This window comes from Mobula hypostoma, chromosome X2 (assembly GCF_963921235.1).
Source record: "Mobula hypostoma chromosome X2, sMobHyp1.1, whole genome shotgun sequence".
Taxonomy (NCBI): Eukaryota; Metazoa; Chordata; class Chondrichthyes; order Myliobatiformes; family Myliobatidae; genus Mobula; species Mobula hypostoma.
This window is the reverse complement of record NC_086129.1, coordinates 37,213,713-37,237,753: the sequence shown is the minus strand read 5'-3', so window position 1 is coordinate 37,237,753 and position 24,041 is coordinate 37,213,713. Positions and strand designations below refer to the sequence as shown.

At 41.7% G+C, this 24,041-nt stretch overlaps 1 protein-coding gene across 2 annotated transcripts in view; it reads left to right on the top strand.

Moving 5' to 3' along the window:
• Positions 1–883: 883 nt before the first annotated feature.
• The window catches only part of treh (trehalase (brush-border membrane glycoprotein)), a 48,757-nt gene continuing 25,599 nt past the window's right edge, over positions 884–24,041 (top strand). The window contains exons 1-7 of one of the 2 annotated variants that reach the window (XM_063038737.1): positions 884–1,090; positions 5,043–5,131; positions 15,062–15,162; positions 17,650–17,797; positions 19,940–20,027; positions 21,286–21,386; positions 22,682–22,774. In XM_063038737.1, coding sequence (XP_062894807.1) covers positions 1,031–1,090; positions 5,043–5,131; positions 15,062–15,162; positions 17,650–17,797; positions 19,940–20,027; positions 21,286–21,386; positions 22,682–22,774 — 680 coding nt within the window. In that variant the 5' untranslated portion in view covers positions 884–1,030. The remainder of the gene's footprint in view (positions 1,091–5,042; positions 5,132–15,061; positions 15,163–17,649; positions 17,798–19,939; positions 20,028–21,285; positions 21,387–22,681; positions 22,775–24,041) is intronic. The other variant, XM_063038738.1, reaches the window with a different exon arrangement.

Genomic DNA, 24,041 nt, shown 5'->3' with positions numbered 1-24,041 from the left:
ACATCAGGTGTGTGAGTATAACATTCTTTGCCTGTAATGCCTGTAAATTGGGCTCTTCCTCTTCATCCCCCCCACCACCATTAATGACTAAGACTTAATCTAATGCTATATGATTTTGGAGAACCATTTTATGCATTGCAACCATTTACTTTCTAGAAGGCATCAGTCTTGTCATTGGCTTCAACTTTAGAAAGAGTGAACAGTTTTTAAATTTAAGTTCTTGCAACCCCATTCATTGCGAATAAAATTGCTGCAAAGCTAGCTCCTTCTGAAATGTCCAGTTTATATTTGAACTCGATAGAAAAATAAAGTCTCTGTATGTCTCGTAGCAGGAAAGACAAAACCCAAATAAAATCCTAACCAATTACCTGGAAGGGAGGTGTAAGCTCTATTCCAACACGTAATGGGTGTTATTCCATAAACTTAAACCATTTCTTATTGTCTGACAAGGAACCTTATTGAACTGTAATACTCTTTCAGTGGGCATAATCTGTAAGCATTCTGGAATAATTATTACATTTTAGGATGATGCAAAGTATAATTGCACAAAATATGCCCTGTTGGGAGGGTACTTTCTAAACTGAAGCAAAAGGCAGTTTTTTATAGTGAACACCTGAAACCGGAAAGGAATTGCTGGCTTTGTCACAACAGTTGTAGGCATAGTTACTCAAAAGCAGTTTGGATCAGATTTGATACAACTCACTAGGTCATGCTAATTTTTATTATATAAATGATTCAGTTCAAGATGATTGGGGGGGGGGGAGAGATGTGATCGATGTATGTGTTGCTTTTGAGAACTGAAACTAGGATATAATGTAATGGAGGAACTTGGCAGACCAGGCAGCATCTGTGGAAAAAAGTAAACAGTCAATGTTTGCGCTCTGCACAAAATGGCGACTGTTATACTTTGCACGGACGCTGCCTGGCCTGCTGAGTTTCTCCAGCATTTTTGTTCTGTTTGTTGCTTTGCATTTCCAGCACTTGTAGATTTTACTTACATCAGAGATATAATGTCGCTGTTGCTGTGATAATGAACTTTGCTCAAGGAAAAGAGTACGTTTCTACTGGCTGTCAGGAATGCCTAGTACTGGTGAGTATTTTGAAGTGTGTGGCATTTATTGCCATATCCAACAGCTAGAGGTATTGACAATATCTGCAAATTCATGTAATCGTAAGAATATATTTTGAGTCATCTAAATTGGCACATAGTGAGTAGAGAAAACTGGTTAAAAATATAATCACAAGCAACATCAGAATTACCATATCTAGTAATTGCTGACTTTGTCCTCTGGTTGGTTTAATGATTTACTCAGTGTAGGCCATGTTACTAGAAGTAACTAGTCAGACCTCAGTGCTTGTTGTCTTTGTCTGTTATCACCTTAGCTTACTTGCAGTGGCTAGTGTGTATCAATTTACTTTTACTTTTTATGCTGAGTTGGTAACCAACAACACATGATAAGGTCCTTCCTACAGAGCGCCCGGTGCCTGCTTGTGTGCTTTCTTGAACAGGCCCATTCACCAGAAATCTGGATATGTCCTCCCATTGGATCAATCCAAGCAGCAGAAACCTGTTAAGAAGTTGATTAAACAGCTTGTCATTCTTCAGTACAGGAATACAAAGGAGAACAAAATGATTGTTATTCTAGGTCCGGTGCAGTGTTTTTTTTTAAAAGTACAATATGCATAAAGAACACAAACAACTATAAAATCAATTGCTTAAAACAATGTACAAGTTTTATACATTGTACCATATATACATAAAGTGACACCATATAATGTGTATGTGGTGGTGAGGGGGTAGTAGAGTGGATTAATGGATGGCGGTGTTTATCAACCTGACAGCTTGGGAGTAAACTTCAAGTCCATTGGTCCTGGTGTGTGGATGCTGTGTTATCTCTTCACTGATGGGAGTGCAACAAACAGTCTATAAGCAGTGTAAGTGGAATCCTTCATGATACTGCTGGCCTCCTTCTGGCATCTTTTTGTGTACATGTCCCTGATGGTGGGTAGACTAGTGCTAGTGATAGGCAGTTTTGACTAGCTGTTGTAGAACCACCCCACCCCCAGTCAGCTGCAGTGCAATTTCTATACCACAGTGATGCAGCTCTCCACTGCACATCTGTAGAAGGTCATGAGTTTAAATGGTTAAACTGTTAATCAGCCTCTGAGATCAATAGCTTCAGGTAGTGACATGGGTCACTCTGTTCCCACCTCAAATGGGCTTAATTTAGTCTTTGGTGGTGTTCTGATGCTACGTAGTAAACCCTCTTTGTAATGCTTGTTGCTTGATCCTATTTATTAGTTCCACTTGTCCTGATAGCTCTGGATGATGTGGACAATGGAGGGACTATTCTATAGTCATCATTCAACATAATTCCTGGCAAACACTTCTAGTGAAGTGTCCCCTTTGGTCAGAGTCAATGTGACATGGTAATCCCCTCTAGGAATGTAGTCCTTCAGAGTTTCTGTTGTATGTGTGTGGCAATGGCTTTTCTTATTGGAATAACTTCCATCCATCTTGAAAATGTGTCCTCTGTTACCAGTGCATCTGTGTATTCTTGACACTGGTAAAGAAATGTAGTCCACTTGTAAATGTAAAAATGGACAAGGTAGGGCAGGAGCACTTAATTCTAGTAGCTCTTCCACTGCTCCAGGATTCATTTTCTGGCATGTCATAATTCTTTAAAATGTTTTTCAAGCTTGTGCTCTGAACTTTGGATTCCACCACCATTGAGAGAATCTTGATAATCTTTTCCACTCCAATATGTCTCAGGATGTGCATCTGCTGTGCCAGATAGGAAGCAACATGGTTGGGGCTACCAGACTGTGACTAGTGTCATGTCTCCATACGCTACAGTTTAATTTCCCACCATTCTCCATCAGAACCATTTTTCCTTGGAGCATTGAGCTTGCATTTCTCAAATATCCTGTATGTTCTTTGGGATAGTTAAAATTTGTTTCCATAACTTTAGTTGTCAGATTCACTTTATCATTTTGTCCACAAACATATTTCCACAGCTTTCAACTGAGTTCACTTTTACATTTCAATACAGACACTTCTAACAGCAATTGTATAACATTTGATAATTGTACTAACCAGTCATTCTTGATTGCTGCTGGGGGGCAGTGGATCTAATGCTTTCCCAGTGTATATGACGAATAAACTCTTCTAGGGCTTCCAGGTGGGTACAGATATTGATTATAACTGACATTTCAATGACAAATTCTGCTATTATCCCTGATGAAGATGGCAGAATTTGTTATAATTGATACCTGTACCCAGCTGGAAGCCGGAGAAGAGTTTATTCATTCTTGATTGGGGGTTTGTACAACTGTAAGAAGTACCCTTTGCCTCCATAAATTTCCAAAGTAATGAACAATTCCAAACAACGTATTGTGAATCTGTGTAGATGTGGGCTGAATTTCCTTCTGCCATCTTACAGGCTACAATCAGGGTTTTCAGTTTTGCCAGTTGTGTTGAGGTACCAGGAACCATACTTACTGATGTCAGCACTTCAGTTTCAGAAACATTACCCATCCAGCCGTTTGATCTCCTCTCAACCTGTGTGCAGAATCACAGGTACATCTTTGTGATGGCTTGCATCTTCATGGCATGTTGATCAAGCAATACTGGAAACAACCAGGACTGCCAGATAGATAGCTTGTATGCTCATAAACATGGACCCCATCTTAGTGTCACATTATCCATAGGTTTTAATGAGAATCTTTTGTTCCCTCAGCTGGTGGAGAATAGGTAAAATGCCTTCCATCGTGTCAAATCCATTCCAATTTGTTTTATTTTCAACATGACCATTTTGGCAACTTCTGGTTTCAGGCCATCCATAAGTTGACTTCAGTGGACCTTAGATACCACTTTTATCTTCATTTAACATTGAAACTCCTGATTAGCTCAATCATGCTGTTCATAGCATCCCTTGAATTCAGAAACATACTCAGAATTCTTTGCTTGCAGTTAGCTATCTTTCTCCAGCCAGTCTCTTATCGGGGTCTGTTCATCCGACAACTGCTTAATGGCATTCCAACCAACATGTATGTTTTGCTCATCTCCCATGTTGGTGTCAACTCTACAAGTCAGCTGTTTGACTTGATTAGGAGAAAACATTAGCCAGCATATGAATGTAGGCTGTATATGTTTTTAATGTGCTGGTGTTCAGCCCAAGACTTTGAGGCTTTTTTTTTTGAGAGCATGAAACGTCTTTGGACTATCTATTTTTTTTCTCTGGTTCAGGTGGTTGGTGAGAAACCGCCATTATAGGATCCAGCATCATTCATGCATGCCTTCATTTTTTTTTTGGTTTTTATTTGGGCAAGTCGAAACATGGTTGCCAACACTATTGTCCCATCATTGGGGACCCGAGTCACCCCAACCACAATCTATTCAAGCTGTACCATCCAGGAAACGGTACCGCAGCATAAAAGCCAGGACCAACAGGCTCCGAGACGACTTCTTCCACCAGGCCATCAGCCTGATTAGCTCATGCTGATTTGGGACTATGATTGCTCGTTTAGATGGAGATGTAGTGTAAAGCTTTTTACTCTTATGTGAAGGGTGGAAGAAATAAAGTCAATTCAATCACTTGACTCAAGGGGTCATTGTAGAATCTATGCCACATCCATCCTGCAATTCCTCTAAATTCTTATGGTGGTGCTGCTTTGGATAATTGCCTGATTTACGAAGTGTATCCTAAGGAGGGGGGCCAAGTACAAAACCACCTTTGAAATCTGTCCTGTTTCTGATACAGCTCCAATTTATCCCTGAACTCCACACAATGCTTTTTGATCCGATAACTCAAGTGTTAATGTTCAAATGGCTCTTTAGACTTTGTGTTCCTGTCATACTGATTTTGTAACAAGTCAGACAAGTTCCACAAAACAGTCTCTATTAAGCAGCACTAGTACACTTTAACTTTAAAACAAAGCAGAGGAAGATAAAGTAGAGGCTATTATTTGGAACTTTGAACTTTGATTAACCTTCATTTCCTGTTTTTCATTGAAATAACTTGGATTATTTCCTATCTCAGTTAATTATGGCTCTGAAGTCTTGGTGTTTACTGGTGGCAACTATTTTATTATGTGAAAATGGATGCATGGAGTTTCCTCCTTGTGACAGGTAGGCATTTTAATTTTTGTCTATTAATGTAGTTGATATGTAAGATGCAGTTCAAAGCCGTCTCAGTAGATTTTACTGATAGACCACATGCCTCCTTGAGCCTCGCCCTGTTCTTAGTGGTTTCTTTAACTCTATATCCTTCTTTAACTAGATTTGATATTCTCAGCACATTAGGTATATATAATATGAAGAAATTCATCTTTGTTCCCTACCTGATAACTGCAGAGGCAAAGTGTAGATAGAGTAGCAGAGAGAAGCTTTATTGTGCAGTATGATTGATCAGAACAGCCCTGAAAGTCTGAGACTGTTCTGCTGGAGCACCTACGCGCCCCCTCCCGCTATTATACATGATCAAGCAAAACACATCGTTTTGTTTATTCAACCATTTCCCTGTGCCTTTGTTTGTATCAGAGGTGTTAATTTAATGAATGTTTCAATGCTTCTTGACCTCCAGCTGAATAGTAAGGCTTTGTGCAGAGTAGGATCTTTCTGCAGCGTGCCTGAAATTGCATTTTTACCGGAACCCAGGTACTTGAGTCTTTTTATATTGTGTAGCATTCTTCAAAGTTAATAACAAAGTAATGACTTCTTTTAAACTAGAACACAATAGATTGTGCGGATGCTGGAAATCCAGAGTAACACAAACTGCTGCAGGAACTCAGCAGGTCAGGGAGCATCTCTGGAGAAGGAATAAACAGTCGATGTTTTGGGTCGCGACCTTTTATTAGGACTAGATAGGAAGGGGGAAGGAGCCAGAATAAGGTGGGGGAGGGGAAGGAGTACACACTGGAAGGTGATGGGTGAAACCAGGTGAGGAGGAAGGTAGGTGGGTGGGACAGGGAGGATGAAAAGAGAAGTATGGAGGTGTTGGGTGGAAAGGGTAAAGGTAAACTAGAGTTGTGTTTCATGAAATATTTACTTCCTTTCAAAAAATAGTAAGGAAAGGAAGAGGATGGCAGCAGTGATAGGGGACTCTATAGTTAGGGGGTTAGACAGGCAATTCTGTGGACACAGGAAAGAAACGTGGATGGTAATTTGCCTCCCAGGTGCCAGGGTCCGGGATGTTTCTGATTGTGTCCACGATATCCTGAAGTGGGATGAAGTGGCCAGAGGTTATGGTACATATTGGTACCAACGACATAGGCAGGAAAAGGGAGGAGGTTCTGAAAACAGACTACAAGGAAGTTGAGAAGCAGGACCTCGAAGGTAGTAATCTCGGGATTATTGCCTGTGCCACGAAACAGTGAGCATAGGAATAGAATGAGGTGGAGGATAAATGCGTGGCTGTGGGATTGGAGCAGGGGGCAGGAATTCAAATTTCTGGATCATTGGGATCTCTTTTGGGGCAGGTGTGACCTGTACAAAAAGGATGGATTGCACTGAATCTGAGGGGGACCAATATCCTGGCAGGGAGGTTTGCTCAGGCTGTTGGGGAGAGTTTAAACTAGAATCACTGGGGGATGGGAACCGATATGAAGAGACAGAGGAAGGAGTAGTTGGCTCACAAATAGAGAAAGCTTGTAGACAGTGTGAGAAGGAGGATAGGCAAGTGATAGAGAAGGGATGCACTCAGACTGATGGTTTGAGATGTGTCTATTTTAATGCAAGGAGTATCATGAACAAAGCGGATGAGCTGAGCTTCCAGCGTAGATCAGTACTTGGAGCTATAATGTTGTGGCCATTACAGAGACTTGGATGGCTCAGGGGCAGGAATGGTTACTTAGAGTGCCAGGCTTTAGATGTTTTAGAAAGGACAGGGAGGGAGGCAAACGAGGAGGGGGTGTGGCACTGCTGATCAGAGATAGTGTCACAGCTGCAGAAAAGGAGGAAGTCATGGAGGAATTGTCTACTGAGTCTCTGTGGGTGGAAGTTGGAAACAGGAAAGGGTCACTACTGGGTGTTTCTTTGTAACGGACATCAAGGAGCAGGTAGGGAGACAAATTCTGGGAAGATGCAATATACTTTATTGTCGCCAAACAATTGATACTGGAACGTACAATCATCACAGCGTTATTTGATTCTGTGCTTCCTGCTCCCTGGATTACAAATCGATAGTAAATATTAAAAATTTAAATTATAACTCATAAATAGAAAATAGAAAAATGGAAAGTAAGGTAGTGCAAAAAAAAAAACCGAGAGGCAGGTCCAGATATTTGGAGGGTACAGCCCAGATTAATAGGGATATTAATAGGGTTGTTGTCGTGGGAGATTTTAATTTCCCCAATATTGATTGGCATCTCCCAAGAGCAAGGGGTTTAGATGGGTTGAAGTTTGTTAGACGTGTTCAGGAAGGTTTCCTGTCACAAAATGTAGATAAGCCTACAAGAGGAGAGGCTGTACTTGATCTGGTACTGGGAAATGAACCTGAGAGCAGTGGGGGAGCATTTTGGAGATAGTGATCACAATTCTATCTCCTTTACCATAGCATTGGAGAGGGATAGGAACAGACAAGTTAGGGAAAGAGGAAATATTTAATTGGAGTAAGAGGAAATATGAAGCTATCAGGCAGGAACTTGGAAGTATACATTGGGAGCAGATGTTCTTAGAGAAATGTAAGGCAGAAATGTGGCAAATGTTCAGAGGATATTTGTGCATAGGTACGTTCCAATGAGACAGGGAAAGGATGGTAGGGTGCAGGAAGTGTGGTGTACAAAGGCTGTTGTAAATCCAGTCAAGAAGAAAAGAAAAGCTTACGAAAGGTTCAAAAAGCTAGGTAATAATAGAGATCGAGAAGATTAGAAGGCTAGCAGGGAGGAGCTTAAGAATGAAATCAGGAGAGCCAGAAGGGGCCATGAGAAGGCCTTGGCGAGCAAGATTAAGGAAAACCCCAAGACATTCTACAAGTATGTGAAGAGCAAGAGGATAAGACATGAGAGAATAGGACCAATCAAGTGAGACAGTGGGAAAGTGTGGATGAAACTGGAGGAAGTAGCGGAGATACTTAATGAATACTTTGCTTCAGTATTCACTATGGAAAAGGATCTTGGCGATTGTAGGGATGACTTACAGCGGACTGAAAAACTTGAGCGTATAGACATTGAGAAAGAGGCTGTGCTGGAAATTTTGGAAAGCATCAAGTTGGATAAGTTGCTGGGACCGAATGAGATGTACCCCAGGCTACTGTGGGAGGCAAGGGAGGAGATTGCTGAGCCTCTGGCAATGATCTTTGCAGCATCAATGGGGACAGGAGAGGTTGCGGAGGATTGGAGGATTGCAGATGTTGTTCCCTTATTCAAGGAAGGGAGTAGAGATGGCCCAGGAAATTATAGACCAGTGAGTCTTGCTTCAGTGGTTGATAAGTTGATGAAGAAGATCCTGAGAGGCAGGATTTATGAACATTTGGAGAGGTATAATATGATTAGGAATAGTCAGCATGGCTTTGTCAAAGGCAGGTTGTGCCTTACGAGCCTGATTGAATTGTTTGAGGATGTGACTAAACACATTGAAGGTAGAGCAATAGATGTAGTGTATATGGATTTCAGCAAAGCATTTGATAAGGTACCCCATACAAGGGTTATTGAGAAAGTAAGGAGGCATGGGATCCATGGGGACCTTGCTTTGTGGATCCAGAACTGGCTTTCCCACAGAAGGCGAAGAGTGGCTGTAGACGGGTCATATTCTGCATGGAGGTTAGTGACCAGTGGTGTGCCTCGGGGATCCGTTCTGGGACCCCTTCTCTTCGTGATTTTTATAAATGACCTGGATGGAGAAGTGGAGGGATGGGTTAGTAAATTTGCTGATGACACAAAGGTTTGAGGTTTTGTGGATAGTGTGGAGGACTGTCAGAGGTTACAGCGGGACATTGATGGGATGCAAAACTGGGCTGAGAAGTGGCAGATGGAGTTCAACCCAGATAATTGTGAGGTGGTTCATTTTGGTAGGTCAAATATGATGTCAGAATATAGTATTAATGGTAAGACTCCTGGCTGTGTGGAGGATCAGAGGGATCTTGGGGTCTGAGTCCATGGGACACTCAAAGCTGCTGCGCAGGTTGAATGTGTGGTTAAGAAGGTGTATAGTGCATTGGCCTTCGTGCCTTCAACCGTGGGATTGAGTTTAAGAGCCAAGAGGTAATGTTGAAGCTATATAGGACCCTGGTCAGACCCCACTTGGAGTACTGTGCTCAGTACTGGTTGCCTCACTACAGGAACGTATGTGGAAACCATAGAAAGGGTGCAGAGGAGACTTACAAGGATGTTTCCTGGATTGGGAAGCATGCCTTATGAGAATAGGTTGACTGAACTTGGCCTTTTCTCCTTGGAGTGACAGAAGATGAGAGGTGACCTGATAGAGGTGTATAAGATGAGAGGCATTGATCGTGTGGATAGTCAGAGGCTTTTTCTCAGGGCTGAAATGGCTAACATGAGAGGGCACAGTTTTAAGGTGATTGGAAGTAGGGACAGAGGAGATATCGGGGATAAGTTTTTTAATGCAGAGTGGTGAGTGTGTGGAATGGGCTGCCAATGACTGTGGTGGACATGGATATGATAGGGTCTTTTAAGAGACTCCTGGATGGATACGTGGAGCTTAGAAAAATAGAGGGCTATGGATAACCCTAGGTAATTTCTAAAGTAAGTACATGTTTGCAACAGCATTGTGGGCCAAAGGGCCTGTATTGTACTGTAGGTTTCTGTTTCTATTTTTTAAAAAACAATAAATATAAATGCATATGATAACTCATATACATTGTATGTCCACAGATAAAAATATATAAGATAACTGGTGTATACATTGATTGTATGGCCATAAATTGATGGTGGACACAGGAGTGTCTGTACGCAAGGTGACTGACAGGAAATGATAAAGTGCTGGTGGTTGGGGACATGGAGATGTAGGTTAGTGGGTGGAGGTGTTGATCAGCCTTACTGCTTGGGGAAAGTAACTTTTTTTTGAGTCTGGTGGTCCTGGTGTGGATGCTATATAGCCTCTTCTCTGATGGAAGTGGGACAAACAGTCCATGAGCAACATTCATTTTGGAAACTAGAAATAGATTAATACTACAGAACCTAGACCATAACTGGTTAATTGTGACACATGATGTGTACATGAATCTGAATTTGATTAAGCCCAGCATTCTGTCATGTGGCCAGAGAGCAAATGGAATTATAGTGAGTCTTGTCAGAGCAATGGAGGAAGCCGCAGATTAGTCAAATCCAGATTTGTGCAGCAGTGTGATAAACAACTAGAAACTCGACTGGGCCTGCAGATTGAATGCAAGTGCTCTATAGAGTCACCCAGTCTGAATGTGGCTTCTCCAGGGTGAGGAAACGGCATTGTAAACACTGAATGCAATATAGTAAATTGGAGCAAGTGCAAATGAATTACTGCTTCACCTAAAAATACCATTTGAATCCCTGGAAGATGGAAAGAGGTAAAAGGGCAGCTGGTTAAATGGGAAAGTTACTCTCTCATGAAGCCTAATGTCAACTTGAGGAACTGCATCTTCTATCGGGTCAAGCTTCAGGCTCGGTAACAGGCCCTTCTGGCCCAACGAGTCCGCACTGCTCTATTACACACGTGTGAGTTATTAAGTTCATTGGTCGCATGTATTTAGAGTGTGGGAGGAAACCAGAGCTCCCAGAAGAGATTCGCGTGATCACCGGGTGAACATACAAAACTCCTGACAGACAGCGGCGGAATTGAAAACTGGTCACTGGTGTTGTAATAGCGTTATGTGAACTACTACCGTGTTGTCCTGGGGTAACTCACTTTCTATTAGTTCAGAGTTAGCTGTTCTGCTATAACAGTGACAATATTACCCCTGCTAAATTCATTTATAACATACCTCTTCTTCTCTCTGCACTAGCACCGTTTCATATGGCTGATTTTCTGTAGTTCTAACCTGCATTTTGCAGCTCTTCCACACCCTTTTCAACTCTTACTATCACCATTCAATCCATTAATTAGATGACTTCAACAACTGCATAGCACCATAGGGACCACGTCAATGATATTTATCTTTATCCATCATTCCCTCACCCTTTCTACAACTTTTTTTTAATTCTCAATTCTGACAAAACTTCTTTAGCCTGAGTCATTGACTGTTTCTGTTTCCACAGATATTTCCTGACCTGAGCTTTCCAGCATTTCCCTAGTGCAGATTTCCAGTATCCGCAATACTTTTTAAAAATTCAATTAGAACCTGGTTCAGGCCCTTCAGCAAATAATGTCTGTAATGATCATGTCCCTTAGTTCTATTACTATTCTCCCTTCCCACCAAAATCAGTGATACTTTCCATGCTCTCAATCTCCTCAAACTTTCAGTCTTCTGGCCCTGAATGCCTCATTTTCACAAAGGATGTCCAGTCCCAATACACTTCTGTCCCCCAACAAGCTGCTTCTTTCTGAATAAAAGAACCAGCTAATTCCCCTCCACCACCACCGCCCTCTTCGGCCTGGCACAACTGGTCCTCGTCCTCAAAAAATTTCTCCTTCGCCTCTCCCACTTTCTCCAAACCCAAGGGATAGGTAGGCATGGGCACCCACATGGGCCCCAGCAATGCCTGCCTTTTTGCTGGCTCCGTAGAACAGTCCACGTTCCAAGCCTTCCCCGGTAATGTTCCCCAACTCTCCTCCTGCTACATTGGCAATTGCATTGATGTTGCTTTATGCACCCATGTTGAGCTCATCAATTTCATCTCCCTCCCCTTTCTTGATCTCTCTGTGTTGACAAACTGTCAACCAACATCTTTTGTAATCCTACTGATTCCCGCGGCTATCTGGACTATACCTCTTCCCACCCTGTTTCCTGTTTTTAAAAAAACCTAATCTCTCATTTTTTTGTCAGTTCCTTCGTCTCCACTGCATCTGTTCCCAAGATAAGGTTTTCCTATTCGGAGATGTCTTTCTCCTTCAAAGAATGGGGTTTCACTTCCTCCACCATTGATGCTGCCCTCACCCACATCTCCATTTCCTGCACATCTGTGTTCACCCCATTTTCCCGCTGCTTTAACAGGTAGAGTTCCCGTCATCCTTGCCTACCACCCCATGAGCCTCTGCATTCAACACATCATTCTTCGCAACTTCCATCATCTTCAGCGGGATCCTACTATCAAGCATATCTTTACCCTTCCAACTCTCCACTTTCCGCAGGCATCACTCCCTCTGTGGTTCCCTTGTCCATTTGTCCCTCGCCACTAATCTCCTACCTGGCATTTATCCCTGCAAGTGACAGAAATTCTACACTTGCCCATTCACCTCCATTCAAGGCCCCAAACAGTCCTTCCAAGTGAGGCAACACTTCACCTGTGAATCTGTTGGGGACATCTACTGTATCCAGTACTCCCAATATGATCTCCTCTACATTGTTGAGACCTGTCGTAAATTGGGGGAACACTGAGCACTTCTGTGCCATCCACCTGAAGTGGTATTTCCTGGTGGCCAAACACTTTGCTTCCTGTCCCCGTTCCCATTCCAACATGTCAGTTCATGACCTCCTCTTTCGTCACTCTTGCCATAATGAGGCCACTCTCGGGGAGGAGCAACATATTCTGTCTAGGTAGCCTCCAATCTGATGGCATGAATATCAATTTCTCCTTGCAGTTAAAAAAAAAATACTACCCCTTTTTCTTTTCCCCACTCTGGCCTCTTAACTCTTCTCACCAGCCCATCACCTCCCCCTGGTGTCCTTCCTTCCCGTTCTCCCATGGTCCACTCTCCTCTCCTATCCTCCTCCTCCAGCCTTTTATCTTTCCCACCCACCTAGCTTCCTCTATCTCTTTCTAGCTAGTTCTCCTACCCCTCCCTGCCCCTTCCTTTCCAGACCTGATGAAGGGTCTCGGCCCGGAACTTCAACTGTGTATTCATTTCCATAGATGTTGCTTGACATGCTCAGTTCCTCCAGCATTTTGTGCGTGTTGCTCTGGATTTTTAGCATCTGTAGAATCTCCTGTGTTTAATCCAGACGTCTATTTATGTTGCTCGCCAAAATTAACAATTTAACACTTCTCGTATTACTCTCCATCTGCCCTTTCTTTTCCCATTTGCATCCTGTTCCTACATCTTCACAACTCTGGATTAGGACAGCGAATTGTCTTGGTACAGTTACATCAGTTTGCTCTTTTATCCACTTTGCGTGATATACTGTATATATAATAATAAAAACTCTAATTCAGCAAATTTGTGACTTTGATGTAATGCTGGCACACTTGTTCAGTTCACTTTTTTTTAGACATTTACGCAGCAATATAATTTCTTAGTGAATGGCATAAGGGGTACAAGAGTCAGAGATCTAGTGAGTCAGATAGGAGCTTAGGAAACCTTGTTATCCAAATGCCAAATCAAATGATCAATAATAGATTATTGTATTTTTGCCGATATACTATTAAGGCAATTACTGATTTTTTTTTTAACCCCTGCATACATCTTCAAAAGAAAAATTAGAAGGGTTATTATTTCTGAAATTTGGTCTTTTCTGTGTGTGCACTTCTAAAACAGATCAGGAGAAAGCAAGCTATGAGTTGAATTTGAGCCAACTGAACTGTTTCATAGAATAATCGCAAACTTGTGAATTTAAAGGTTAGCTTTATTTGTCACATGTACATTGAAACTTCAAGGCACGCAGTGAAATGTCCTGACGAAGGGCCTCGGCCTGAAACGTCGACTGCACCTCTTCCTATAGATGCTGCTTGGCCTGCTGCGTTCACCAGCAACTTTGATGTATGTTGTCAGTGAAATGTCGTTATCATTTGCATCATCTTTTGCAACATGTTAGAGCCAGTCCGCAAGTGTTGCCTTGCTTTTGGTGCCAAAATAGCATGTCCACAACTTTCTAACATGTATGTCTTAATTTATCTATTTGAATGTGGGAGGAATCCCACATGGGGAGAAAGTACAATCTCCTCACAGGCAGAGACCAGAATTGAATCTCAATATTCCGAACACTGGTGCTGCCATGCATTACGCCACCACTATGCTGGCATGCTGCCCATCTATGCTACTATGGTGCCAATTTCCTACTGAATACCTGCCATAGGAATGGTTTTGGGGTTTCATCTGATTCTCTAATTTTGTAGTCTTTTGCTAGTGCCATACATTTGAGTTGATATTTAGACATTGAGAACGATGTAGCCAATCATTCAGGTTGGGATTTGCTTAAGGATATGAATACGGTGTTATGTGATGTCAGCATCTGATAACCTGTAGGTTAAAAGGTAAAGTTCCTCCCTGTGCTTTGTTTGGCGCGTCAGGGGTGGGGGCAACCTGGCCATTTCTTTAGTGTTTGTCTGTGTAAGGCGCTGACAGGTCACCCTTGGGCAAGGCGTAGCACCTTATCAGGGTCATGTGAAGCCATGGGAGCAGCTGGTGCAGATCACAAGTCCTGGTTATGTGACCACTGACACCAGGCAGACAATCTCTGAGGAGTGTTGATAATGGCTGGGGTCACCTGTCTTGTAAGACACTGCCCGGAAGAAGGCAATGGCAAACCACCTCTGCACAAAAATTTGCCAAGAACCATCATGGTCACGGGACAATGATTGCCACACAGCACAATAATGATGATCATGAATGTAGTAGGAGAGGTAACACAAACTCTGGAAAAAGCAATGTTGATGGGATTATGTCCATGATTGGGTAAATTGTACATCTGTACAGGCAGTCAGATTGATTGAGCCTCTAGTGCATTAAGCAGGGTATCCAAATGTAGCCACACCTTTGTTTTGTAAGCTGATTCATCTTTCTGTGGGCCAAGTGACTGAGCAGAAATTTTACAGCAGTGGCTTTAACTGATGGTTAAATGGTCTTAATTTCAATTTTTGCATTGGCAGGTGGGATTTTGGACAAATTTAAAATGGCCTTGAGAGTCATTGAATGCAGTTATTTATGATGTACGAACAGGTGTACCTACTGTAGGATATAACTTGATTTTGTTTTGAGAATAAGCTCTGGAATACCAATGACTTCTGCAGTTTCTTGTTGTTTTTCCTTAAGCCATATCTATTGTACTGGAGAGCTTCTGGAACAAGTGCAGATTGCCAAAATTTTCGATGATGACAAATATTTTGTGGATATGAAGTTGAAGAAGAATCCAGGTAGAAGTCACCACTTTTTGTAGCTTTGTGTTTCCTCTGACAGTTTCTAATGAAATCTGCAAGTAAGTTGCAACTTTCAAATAGAATTTACATAATGAATTCAGTTCCCTACTTGATGAATAGCAGGAGTAGTCATTATCCTTAAAGTACTCTGCTGCTAGGCAAGAAAATAACTGGAGTTCATCAATCCCACCTTCGTATGTTTTCCCCATTAGATCATGCTTCCCTTTTCATATTTAAAGATCCCTATCTCCATTACATTTAACAACTGAGGAGTCCTTGCCCCTATCTCCCGGGAAAGGGAATTTCACTCAGTGATCTCCCCGTCTCAGCTTTTTAAAGGGGCTACACTTTGTTCAATTTTTAGCTCTTGACTCGCCATGAAAGTATTTACCTTGTAAATCCTCTTGAAGCTTGTCTCAGTGAGTCTGATGTCAAGGGAATGCAAGATACTTTATTTCTATTCACTGAATAATCCCCTCAACTCAGAAATCAATTCATCAAGCCAATCTTTGCCTCCTATAAAGCAATTATTTTCCTTTCCCTGAGAATAGTGCTAAAACTGAAAGTGTTATGCTTTCTCAATGTGCATTAATTATATTAAGAATTGTTTATTTTTGTGTTCCAATTTTTGCATAATTAAGGCTGACAGTACCTTTTGCCTTATTGCTTTTGTAGCTACATGTAGACTTCCTGCAACGTGGTCCTTTTGAATATCAATATGTTATCTTTTTCAAAAATATTAATTGTTTTTCTATTTTTCCATCTGAAATTGTTAAACAAACACCTGATCCCTTTTTACATGGTTTGGTTTTCTTTACCATCATTGTCCAGTGCTTGAGCAGTTAGAAGCTTTTGTAAAACCAACTCACAAGTGTCCTGCATCAAAGTTACTGGTGAACGCAGCAGGCCAGGCAGCATCTCTAGGAAGAGGTACAGTCAACGTTTCAGGCGGAGACCCTTCGTCAGGACTAACTGCAGGAAGAGTTAGTAAGAGATTTGTAAGTAAGAGTTAGTAAGAGACTGTACCTCTTCCTAGAAATGCTGCCTGGCCTGCTGCGTTCACCAGCAACTTTGATGTGTGTTGCTTGAATTTCCAGCATCTGCAGAATTCCTGTTGTTCACAAGTGTCCTGTGCTCTCCAGCTCTCTCAAAATGCTGGAGGAGCACAGCAGGTCAGGCAGCATCCATGGAGAGGAATAAACAAGTGGGAATGAAGACTAATTTTTGCAAAATGATCTACTTGAAAAATATTTTCACTGAGAAGCAATTATCCTTGGAAAAATGTACAAAAATATTTTCTCCTTTGGAAGCCTGGAAGGTTTTGTCTACTTTGTAGTTCAGATCTGAGGACTTGTGCTAGTGTAGTTTTAGAGATGACTGCAAGCTCCTTACAGCAGCCTTCATTCTCTAACTGATGAAGTATTAGCATTTCCTCCCAAAAACTCGACTTTAATTTACTAAATCAAAATGTGAAAGTTGTTATAAAAGACTTGTGTAGGAAGTTTGTCATAGCAAAAGTTCTAAGGCTGATACTGGGCTACTCTTCCCACTGTCTTGTTGCCTTGGTGTGGTCAGTCATCCAGCATTGCGATGTTCATTACTAAAAGACATTTAATATAAATTGTTCTGCTCAAAGTTTTGCCTGGTGTGCTTCCAAACCTTGCCCGTGACAATTCCTAAGTGATTATAAGAACAGTTTGTGTGTGGAAGGTATTCAATGCAAATCCAATTCCATTCGTGCTTTCTTGATTAGATAATGAGCACTTTTCACCCAAGGACCAAGTCCACTTGCAGCCTTTGCTTTTGTATTGGCTGTCTGAGCACAGGTCCACACATAGAAATTATAGCCTACTTGTCAGTGTGACTGAGTAACACACCAGACATATTGTATGCATTATTTGTTTATTTAGATACAGCACAGAACAGGCTGCACCCAGCAGCCAGTTAATTTAACCCTAGCCTAATCATGGGGACAATTTACAATGACCAATTGGCCTACCAACCGGTAGGTCTTTGGACTGTGGGAGGAAACTGGAGCACTTGGAAGAAACCCATGCGGTCACGGGGAGAACGTACAGAGAGCAGCAAGAATTGAACCCGGGTTGCTGGTACTGTAAAGCGTCGTGCTAACCACTGTGTTACCATGCCGCTACCATTTAATAGGAAGCTATATTAAAAATGAAAAAGGAAGTAATACATTGATAAGTTAATATTGATAAGTAACACTAAGTTAAGGTTATAGTGTGAGGAGGTTTGTAAATGTAGAGCATAAGCATTCATTGTAGATTACTTGTGAAGCTAATATATTTGTGATGCAAGTCTGTGCATTTCTATATAACACTAATTAGTATCTACCTGTTGTAATAATGTTTTGCACACTAATATTTCACTCAGGTCAGACCCACAGAATTAATAATTCAGTTTTTAAAAATTTGAATGTAATTTGCGTCGTTTTTTTTCTCTTTCCTCATTGAAAATTTTAAGACATCGTTTGGGAAGCTTTCCAAAACCTTACCACTGCCTCCCCTGTCGGGAAGCCAACAAAGCAGCAGCTGAGCAATTTTATCCAAGAATACTTTGAAGCTCCTGGACAGGAGTTTGAGAAATGGATACCGGACGACTGGAGAGACAAGTGGGTACAAAGCAGTACAGTAATTCTTTCTTCCTGGCTCAGTATTACAGGTGTATCATTGGGTAACACAAATGGTAAATGATGAAGCAGGAATGAGGGCCAAATATCCTATTTCTATATCCTAACATGCCCAGTTTTGTCCATCAGATTGAATTCTTAAAAATGGCTCATTATGTTCTTTTAAGACCCATTTGTCTCAACTGGTAGCATTTCTCTTTCTTATGAGTCAGAAGTTTTAACTTGAATCCTAACACAGCACATGAAAATCAGAACAGCTACAGATGCTGAAAGTCTGACATAAAAATAGGAAATGCTGGAAACATTTAGGTTGGGTAGAACCATGAAAAAGGAAGCAGTTAATGTTTCGGGTCTGAATCTCCATCAGAAATGTGAAAAGGAGAAAAATTGGTTCTCAGTTGTGGGGTGGGGGGAGGATAGGGAGGGAAGGGATGGGTCAAACTAAAGGTATAGATCTGGATGAGACCAAATAAGTGAATGTAGTAATCAGATTGTCCTCCTTTCGCTGTGTTACTAGAAGGATTGTGGCATATTCCCAGCAGGCCAAACTGGTGGCAAAAGAAATACGGAGCCAAAATGATGATTACAGAAGTAGCAGTTCTGATACAGAAGAACAATGAGTCACCCAAAGTTAATTTAATATTAATTCCAGATAATCTACAAACTTTGTAGATACAAGTTCAACATAATGTAGTAAAGGATTGCTGGACTGCTGAATGTGCAATCCTTTAGTTCAGATGTTAAGTAAATTTGTAACTACAGTGCATTTTCTCTGCACTTTGCAACTACTTAAACATATAGTGTTTTTGAATTGTAGTCACTATGGCAGGTGATCAGCAAAATTCCACGAACACATGGCTGTTTCGATGTAGTTAAGGGTAAACGTTGACCAAATCGTTGAGAAACTTCTCTGCTCTTCAAAATAACAGCAAGGAATTATTTACTTGCAGTTGAAATAGCCAGCAATGCTGTGGTTTGTTTGAAGTCATGGCGGTCTGTTCAGCTGACGTTTTGAAGAACAGAATTGTTACAAAAAAAAAATTGATGTGTTCTCCCCACTGTCTGTGGGATCCTCATGGGTTCAAAATGCCATTTGCTTCTGCTTAATTTGCAATCTATTGGAATAACATGAAGTATTTAAATTTTTTTGGAATGTGATAAGACACTATAAATCTGTACCCTGCACAGGAGTCTGATATGAAATCAGTTTATAAAAAATATATCAGTGAACTGTAAGAAACTGTGACTGTTGCACTCTGAGGAACAAAGGTCGCCAAAATGAACTGGCACATGGACTTCTACCCAGATGTATTATACTGCCACTTGGCAATCACGGTTAGCTTTGTTCTGGCCTGTAATAAGATGTGGCTCACTGCTATAAATTCAAAGTAAATTCATTATCAAAGTTACCATACATTACCTTGAGATTCATTTTCTTGCAGGCATTTACAGGAAACAAATAGAATAGAATTTTACAAAAGACTATACATGAACAGACAAAGACTGACAAACAACCAGTGTACAATGTGGGTTTGCTATTTCTGTTTGAACTGACTTCCATGGTTTTCTTTGTTTTGTGGCTATCTGGAGAAGATGAATCTCAGAACTGTATATGCCATACATACTTTGATAATAAATGAACCTTTGAAATGAAAATAACATTGGAAACGTGAGTTGTAAAGAGTTCTTGAAAGTGACTCTGTAGATTGTAGGTTCAGTTGTGGTGAGTGAAGTTATTCACTGTGCTTCAGGAGCTTGATGGTTCTGGGGTAACAACTGGAATAGATATGCAAAGGAATGAAAAAGATAAAATGCAGGAATAAAGCCATTTGTCAATCTATACATTGGTATCCTTGTGCTCATTAGTTTATATTAGTGCCATATAGGTTTTAAGATTCTCATTCTTGCTTGCTAAATGTATTCTGTGGCTTTGACTTTGACTTTCTTTCCTCTCTTCAAACTCCAATTCTATAAGTCTAGGATCCAAACTTGGGGAAAGCAATTCAATAAATGATAAAAGGGCCCTGAAGCCTTGTAAATGAACATGAGAGAAGGCTGAGAGAAATTCTGGTTGTAAATGTAGGTCATGAGTCCCACACTTTAATTAAAAACTCACTCTTGCAGGCCGCAAGTCCTCCAGAGGATTTCTGATGAGAATCTGCAAATTTGGGCTACAGAACTGCACGCTTTATGGAAATCTCTTGGGAGAAAGGTAACATGGAGTTGTATTTACAGCCTGTTTGTGGGTTTCTTTCTGAACAGACAGTAGAGGAAAAGAAAAAGACATCCAACAGTGTGATCCAACAGTCATTGGTACAAGAAGCATTCAAGCGCCATTGCTCCCATGCATATTGAAGGAACGTCATACATCCTTCATGTGACGTATAAACTCCTGAGTTTCCTCCTGCCTCCAAGCTCTAGAAATCAACTTCCCACCCCACCCCTCACTCCAGTTCCTGGAAACAGTTGTCTTGTAACATTAAAGGAATTTAGCCCATTATCTGTGCATTTTACACATCTAGGCGGCAACTTTATGCAGTGTGTGAGACAGCCCAATTCTTCTAAAAATGAATTGCATAATTTAGGCATCTATTTGGATAAATAATGGCCTGAACCTAAACACAGTTTTAAAATTAATTGGAACCCAGCAAAACCAGATATTTGCTAGTATCCAGCTGACTGGTACAAAGGGGTAATTCTGTCAGTGGTTCAATGCTTCAATTTAATGTCAGTGCATACGGTATGCAACCTGGAATTCTTACTCTTTGTAGACATCCACAAAAGAGGAAAAAAAAACAAAGAATAAATAACAAAACATTAGAACCCCAAACCTCCCTCCCACAAGCAGCAGAAAAGTATTAACCCCTCCCCACTTGTTCCAGCAAAAAGCATCACCCACCACGCAAGCAATAGCAAGCCTCCAAAGACCTCTCGATCTATAGTCCATCAAAAACTACTGTTCAACACAACACCTCAACAGGCCCACTCTCTCACTATATCGCTCCTGCAACAGCGAGAGGGGAGGAATGGATAAAGTTAGCTGCTTCAAGCTGTGATCAAGAGAAGTGAGAAGGAAGCTTATTAGAACATAAGGGATTGGTAGTGTAGATAAGAGGTGCTCTGCATTCTAGAGTTTATTCTGAGATGGGAAGTAGGCTCTTTAGGCTTGGGTGAGGAGAAAATTCTTCACAGTACTGAGAACTGAAGATGGTTAATGGTATAAAAGGCTGATTGATGTTTTTGCAGTAAATAATCGAGGTACACGTGATTGGGTGGAAATCCTGGGTAAGAAGCAGCAACAGGCTTATTGTATGCTGAAGTGGATTCACGGGCATTTTCTGTTCAACTTCCATTCTGTCATCTTGAATACATTGGGGCCATAATTGTATCATGTGGCTGATGTAAGATCTGTTATTAGACTGAGCAGATATCATTCCATCTGAACTTGAGTATACTGTCAATCCTTTCAGATTAAGGTGGATGTGCAGTCACATCCAGAGCTGTATTCCCAGATTTACGTGCCCAATCCAGTGGTCGTGCCAGGTGGTCGCTTCAGGGAATATTATTACTGGTAAGAACTCATGGGCATTTTCACTTTGCTTTTGGGGATTTCTGCAGGATACCCTGTGTTTCTTTATTCTGTGACAATTTTTTCCCCCTCCCTCTCAAAGGCCTTCCTCATTCTTGTCTCTGTGGCATCAGATGGAGAAGCTACAGCTCAGTTTAGTCTCACCATGTTCCTGTGTGACACAATTACCTTGGAAACTGTAATTTTAGGGAGGCAAACATTAGCTTGATTTTCTGATCTTTATTCTATATATCAGAGAATTCTGCTGCAAAAGTGTGCGTTTGTAAGGGATGGGTGGGTGGAGTGTTGTATAGTGAGGAGGAAGGTTGGGTTGCCTGCCGATGCTAAACATCATGACACTGGAGCTGATATGCTACAAGAAGATAGGCATCCAGATTTGTTTTGAGGCATTTCATTTTACCTCCTATTTTTCATTAGAACTAGTTTGCCATCAAATGATACATGTAGGATTCTGAAAAGTCCTGTTTGGAATAGCCAGGGCTAACACAAAGATGCAAAATTGGTGACTACCATAAGAGTTGGATTCTTATCATTGGATCTGCTGTTGCTCTTCTACCATTGCACAGATAAACCTGCTCACATTGCCTCTGCTGAAGTGATGTTTGATTCAAATGACAGAAGACCAATACAAAAGAAGGAATGTGTAAAACACAGAGTGACTGCTTATCTTCATTCGTTATGTGCCATGTCTCATGATCATGATTGTTCTTGGCAAATTTTTTTTGACAGAAGTGGGTTTCTATTGTCCTCTTATGGGCAGTGTCGTTACAAGACAGGTGACCCCAGCCATTATCAATAATGTTCAGTGGTCGCATAACCAGGGCTTGTGATGTGCACCAGCTGCTCATGCAACCATGACTTCACGTGACCCTGACCCAGGGGGCTAAGCAGGTGCTACACCTTGCCCAAGGGGGACCTGCAGGCTAGCAGAGGGAAGGAGCACCTTACACCACCTCTGGTAGAGATGTATCTCAACCCTGCTATCCTTAAAACTGCTTAATGATACTACTGTTCCATTATAGCCTTGTGTTTAAAAATCATCAATCTGTGGCAAATATGGCAATAATTCTGTCAAAGCTGGAGCAGAAGTTCAGTTGTGGGAATGTACAAAGTTTCTCCTGAAATATCCATGCAAGTAGACAGGCTCAGTAATTCTCTCATGATTGGGGAGTTTATGTACTGCAGCTTGTGTGTGTTTGGAAACATCAGGCCTGATTCTGTCTCGTGTGGGAGTGTAAATAGTGTTGGATGTCCTGAACATTATTTTTTCTCCTCAGGGATTCTTACTGGATAATAAAAGGACTTTTAATCTCCGAGATGAGTAAAACTGCTAAAGGAATGATTGAAAACTTTCTGCATCTTATCCACAGGTAAAATATGAGGGGCAGTGTGCATGTTGCACTATCAGGAGAGGGGTACTCCTGTATCTTGCAACTTCAGAGGTGGGATGGAAGTGAAGGATATTGGCAAACACAATTAACCATCACTGACATTGCATCTTGTCCACAGGTAAAATGTGAGGGGCAGTGTGCATGTTGCACTATCCGTAGGCTTATAGTAGACTCTCTCAGCTACCTGGACTATTCCTCTTCCCACCCTGTCTCTTGCAAAAATGCCATCCCCTTCTCACAGTTCCTCCGTATCTGCGCATCTGCTTTCAGGATGAAGATTTTCATTCCAGGACAAACAAAGGAGATGTCTTCCTTTTTTTTTAAAAGAAAGGGGCTTCCCTTCCTCCACCATCAACTCTGCTCTCAAACGCATCTCCCCCATTTCACGCACATCTGCTCTCACCCCATCCTCCTGCCACCCCACTAGGAATAGGATTCCCCTTGTCCTAACCTACTACCCCACCAGCCTCCAGGTCCAACATATAATTCTCCGTAACTTCTGCCACCCCCAACGGGATCCCACCACCAAGCACATCTTTCCCTCTCCTCTCCTCCTCTCCCCCCCCCTCCACTTTCCACAGAGATTGCTCCCTACGCGACTCCCTTGTCCATTCATTCCCCCCAACCCCCCCATCCCTCCTGGCACTTATCCTTGTAAGCAGAAGAAGTGCTACACATGCCCTTACACTTCCTCCCTCACCACCATTCAGGCCCCAGACAGTCCTTCCAGGTGAGGCGACACTTCACCTGTGAGTCGGCTGGGGTGATATACTGCGCCAGTGCTCCTGATGTGGCCTTCTGTATATTAGTGAGACCCGACGCAGAGTGGGAGATCGTTTTTGCTGAACACCTACGCTCTGTCCGCCAGAGAAAGCAGGATCTCCCAGTGGCCGCACATTTTAATTCCACATCCTATTCCCATTCTGATATGTCTATCCACGGCCTCCTCTACTGTAAAGATGAAGCCACACTCAGGTTGGAGGAACAACACCTTGTATTCTGTCTGGGTAGCCTCCAACCTGATGGCATGAACATTGACTTCTCTAACTTCCATTAATGCCCCTCTGCCCCTTCACACCCCATCCCTTATTTGTTTGTTTAATATTTTTTATATATTTTTTATTTTTCCCCCTTTTTTCTCTCTTTCCTTTGCCCTCTGTCGCTCTCACTATAACTCCTTGCCTGTTCTCTACCCTCTGGGCTCCCCTCCCCCTTCTCTTTTTCCCCAGGCTAACCATCCCATAAT